Source organism: Lygodium microphyllum, chromosome 3 (assembly GCF_053477565.2).
Source record: "Lygodium microphyllum isolate KBCC chromosome 3, Lygodium_microphyllum_v1.1.10, whole genome shotgun sequence".
Classification (NCBI taxonomy): Eukaryota; Viridiplantae; Streptophyta; class Polypodiopsida; order Schizaeales; family Lygodiaceae; genus Lygodium; species Lygodium microphyllum.
Window position 1 is genome coordinate 70,789,692 of NC_141137.1, and position 4,207 is coordinate 70,793,898.

The window sequence follows — 4,207 nt, forward strand, 5'->3', positions numbered from 1 at the left end:
GGAAGAGGAAGAGGGTAATGATGGTAAATATTGCTATATGTTTTGAGAGCTTGGTTTCTTAGTGAAGAAGGAAGTGTCTTCTTAGTGAGAAGAAAGTGTTTTCTTGCAAGTTTTTGTAGCCAATATGTCATTTGTAGCCTCTTCTTGTTCGATTCCTAGTTCATTTTGTGTCATGGGGTCAGGTGCTCTTCTTAGTGCATAGGCTGAGAAAGAGGTGGCTATGAGATTTGCAAGAAATAAATGAGCTTTAAGATCTACAAATAGGTTGGGTTTCCCTTGATTTTTGCTATTGATAGTCAAATTACAAGCAAAAACTAGGTTGCCTTTTTAAGAGAGAGGGAGAGGATCTCCACATTGCTAATTGTTATTGTGCATGCTATTCTAGGAGGGCCTTTCAGATTCGTGATCAACTTGCCATCTCCATGTTTTGATGTCCTAGAGTTTTCATTAGCTACAATCATTGAGGATCTACTAGAGTCATCCCAACATTTTTCGCCACATGCAACTCCTTCACCGCTTTTGTGACTTGATGGTTGGCAACCCATGTCCTATTAGGCCTCCACCATCCCATGTTACTTCACTTTCCATGCTAGCCATTTAGCCCCCCAAACTCCACCTAATAGCCCCCCAAACAACCTCCATCTTTGAGCCACCTTCCAACTCCCCTCTGGCTTATACTTTCACCTTCCATTCCCTCATCCTAGTCTCCCATATCATTTGGGGGGAGTTGGAAGGTGGCTCGAAGACGAAGACACGTTTATCTACTTATTCTAGAGCATGTTTCCTAACAAAGACTTGGGGAATTTCACCTTCGTGTGATCTCTATGACAAAATCAAGGAGTTTATCTACCACTTATTCTAGGAATGCCAAGAGGTCAAGTGCTTGTTGGCTAAAGTCAAGAAACAGGTTGAATATGCGAGCGTTCATAGTCAAACTAGCCAGAAGGTTGCTTTGTTTAGAGATGCAAGGAAGATGAATGAGGAGTCTTTGAAGCTTTGGGATGTTGTAAGAGCTACTATCATTAGATACATTTGGAGACATATGGAGGCTTAGAAATAATACACTTTTTTCGGTAAATTAGCCTTGGGGCTAAAGTTGGTCGGCAGTGCAAGGAAGTGTTAAGAAAAGATTATAGCAACCTTGAAGGGTTTACGAAATAGAGGACAAGTGCATAGAGCAACCCTAGGTGACTCAAGGAAAATTTTGTAACTCTTTTTGACTCATGGTATTTATTGATGGAGCACCCTTATGTGGTGTTGTACATATCTCTAGATCAATATAAACTCTAGTATTGTAGAAATTGCATAAGCCTTAGATGTAGAAGACAAGTACGATTAATGTGTAGGTGGATCTAACATACAATAATCAAGTCCTAGAGGTGATGGCCTAGTGGTTAGCACTTGGGCTCATATTCGTAAGGCCGCAAGGTCAAGTACTGTTGGATGCATCACTTAAATGGTGGGTTCATGTAAGTCTAAGCTCTTGTCCTCATCCTTGCCATGGTCATCATCAAAGAGAAGGGTCTTGATGTGATCAAGCTCCTCTATGCTGGCTTGCAAGCCATCCTTTCCATGCATATGAAAAATTCCAGCGTGGGTCGTAAGGGTTGTCCCACCCCGCTTTGTGGGCGTTTGGGTGTCTTTGGCGTGTGGGGGAGAGCAAAAAAGGGACAATGATAAACTGATCAGCTGCATAAACCCTAGATATAGAAAACAATGATGATAAGGATTAAGATGGCAAATTGGCCGATTAGTAGTGCATAAAGGGCGCAGAGCTTGTTCATGCACGCTATCCACGACCTTTGGAGATGCAGAGCGCGCAGCAAGCGAGAGAGGCCAGGCGCAAGCGCATCTTGGATCGAGGGTCCGATCGCCTTGCCTTTATCACAGGCGAATTGAAACACTCTCCCAAGACAGATCTCTCCGCTTCTTCACCAGGTTCCTCCACCCGAGGTATGGAAAAGCCTTGCTTTCATCTTGGTCGTCTCTGGAAGATGCGATCGGTCGCTTGTCAGCATTTTGGGGAAAATGGCTGCCCCAATTTGGAAGTCGTGGTCATTTTCTGTGATCTAACGTTGTCCACAAACGCATGCATTTGTTTTTTAGTGACCAAATATTAGTAATTTGACGCTATAGATGCATTCTCAAGTGATAGGGTTTTGAGGCTATGGATTGCAATAACAGCCGGTGATGTTGAACGGTTATTTCGATTTGGCATGGTAGATTGCATGCAGAATACACTGCATTAAATGAAGTTTGTCTGTTTTCTGATTTGGTACTGATTTTGGGCGAATCTGATAACATGTGAAGACCCTTTACAAGCTAACAAGTTTTGTTTTTGTTTGTTACTTGGATCAGAAGGATTGCCAGAAGACAAATTTGAAAATGCTCTCAGCGTTTCCAAAAGTTTAGCAAAGAAAAGTGACAAGGGCTTGCTGCATCCTCAACCTTTACTTGGAGAGACTGTTGCAGAGGACGTTCAACAGCAGGACTCGTCACAGTATCAACGTGTAGTCCAAGAGAATGTTGTAGGGGATGTTCAGCAGCAGCCCACTTCAATTGCCTCACCTGCAAACTCAGGCCACCCACCTGATCTGCAATATTTGAAGACAGAGGGCAGTGTCAGTCAGCCTTTATCCCAAGGGAATGCTTCAGAAGATGTTCAACAGCAGTCCACTTCAAGCACCTCATCTTCAAATCCAGGCCACCTAGCTGATCTGCCATGTCTCAAGTCAGAGGGCAGTGTCAGACAGCATTCTCAAGTTCTTTTAGTGAGATCTTTTGTGACAGGCATCGATGTTTCAGAAAGTCTGCGAGCTCCCCTGGCACTGTTCATAGGGGTTTTAGTAGTTTGTCAGACCCTCCTTACATGTTGTGGTCATCAGTGGGGGACTGTTCTCTCAAGTTGGCTGCCTCGCTGGCCTGTCATACTGGTTTTATTGACAGATATAACGGCTGTTTTAGGAACTTGTCTTTTGAAATCCATTCCTAAACAGCAGGATAACTCACATGTTACCGATGATGAGTTTGATTCCTTTTCAAAGGTTCTAGATCTCGTTGGAAAGTTTGGAGAGCTTCTTGATATTGGTGTGCTATGCAGGAGGATAGTTGCAGCACTCTCTGTTGATTGCAGCATTTATGCTGTCACTGTTGTTTGTGGCCTCTGTTTAGGGCAGTATTGGTACCCGTGTTGCCAGATGCCTAGTTCTTCGTGTTGACTATGATACTTACTTTGAACTTCTCAATGTAAAGCATTATGTTTGTATACTAGTTTCCAACATGGACGAACATGGAGGAGTGTCCCCTTGAGATTCCATTTTGTCAGCTATGAAAAATTACTAGTCAGATGCATAAGGATCTCCAGATTGCCTACGTGGCAGGTTATCAATTCCTGTTAGAACTGTTCTGGCAGGAATTTGGGTGGTCATCGTCATGATTGTGCAGCAGGGATTTGCTAAAGTTCAGAGTGGATCATCGCCTTAGTGAATGGTGAAATTGTTCTGGCTGAATAGCTTACTGGTATGTTTTACCCAAATGATGACTTCAGTTTGTTCCCAAATAAAATGACCTATGGAAGCACGGGATGAACTTTGAATTTGTCAGTTGCAGAAAGTAGATGCATGCAGAGCTTAAAACAAACGAGCAAACAAAGGCTATGTAAGGGTTGATCTATTTGAAATCTACTTCAACCTGTGTGGTTCACCCAGACTTGAGTTTATCAGCATTACCCTAAGATAATGCTTAATGGATGGAACCAAGTTGGGGGATCAAGCTGCTTTTTGAATTGGTTAAACTTATGCAGAGACTAGGAGCATTCGTGCTTTGTGAAAAATTGTCTTCCTTTTTTACAAATTTTATGGATGTTTGTTTTCCTTTTCCATATAATAGTTTGTGTTCCTTTTGATTATCAACGGGTTAGTGACAAAAGCTGGGTGATATGGCTACATGGGGATTGAAGGTTGCTTTATTTGCTGCATGCAATGCAGTAAATTGATTTCAGCATCAGCTTTGTGCGTGTGTGTGTGGTTGTTTGAGAGAGAGAGAGAGAGAGAGAGAGAGAGAGAGAGTGTGTGTGTGTGTGTGTGTGTGTGTGAATGGCGGGTGTGCGCCTTGTATTAACATCTACAATTGTCCAAATCAGCCTAAAAGACCATGGAACTATAATTTTTTCATGTGAAGTAAAGAAAACATCATTGAAAAGAAGCAT

General features: G+C 42.5%; 1 protein-coding gene across 2 annotated transcripts; it reads left to right on the forward strand.

Annotated features, from left to right (window-relative positions):
- Positions 1-1,667: 1,667 nt before the first annotated feature.
- Positions 1,668-3,838, forward strand: LOC148038480 (uncharacterized). Of its 2 annotated transcripts, none has more exons than XM_087672559.1 (2): positions 1,668-1,953; positions 2,362-3,838. In XM_087672559.1, exons 1-2 carry the CDS (start codon positions 1,809-1,811, stop codon positions 3,216-3,218), a joined length of 1,002 nt encoding a protein of 333 aa, XP_087528685.1. In that variant the 5' UTR covers positions 1,668-1,808; the 3' UTR covers positions 3,219-3,838. The 2 variants fall into 2 exon arrangements, with proteins under 2 accessions (XP_087528685.1, XP_087528677.1); XM_087672551.1 differs by having other exon boundaries at positions 1,680-1,953; positions 2,359-3,836.
- The last annotated feature ends 369 nt before the right edge of the window (positions 3,839-4,207 follow it).

Coding starts and splice junctions, on each gene's coding strand:
- LOC148038480 (XM_087672551.1), top strand. CDS start 1,809: ATGCAGAGCGCGCAGCAAGCGAGAGAGGCCAGGCGCAAGCGCATCTTG. Junction 1,954..2,358: donor ACCAGGTTCCTCCACCCGAG/GTATGGAAAAGC, acceptor TACTTGGATCAG/AAGGATTGCCAGAAGACAAA.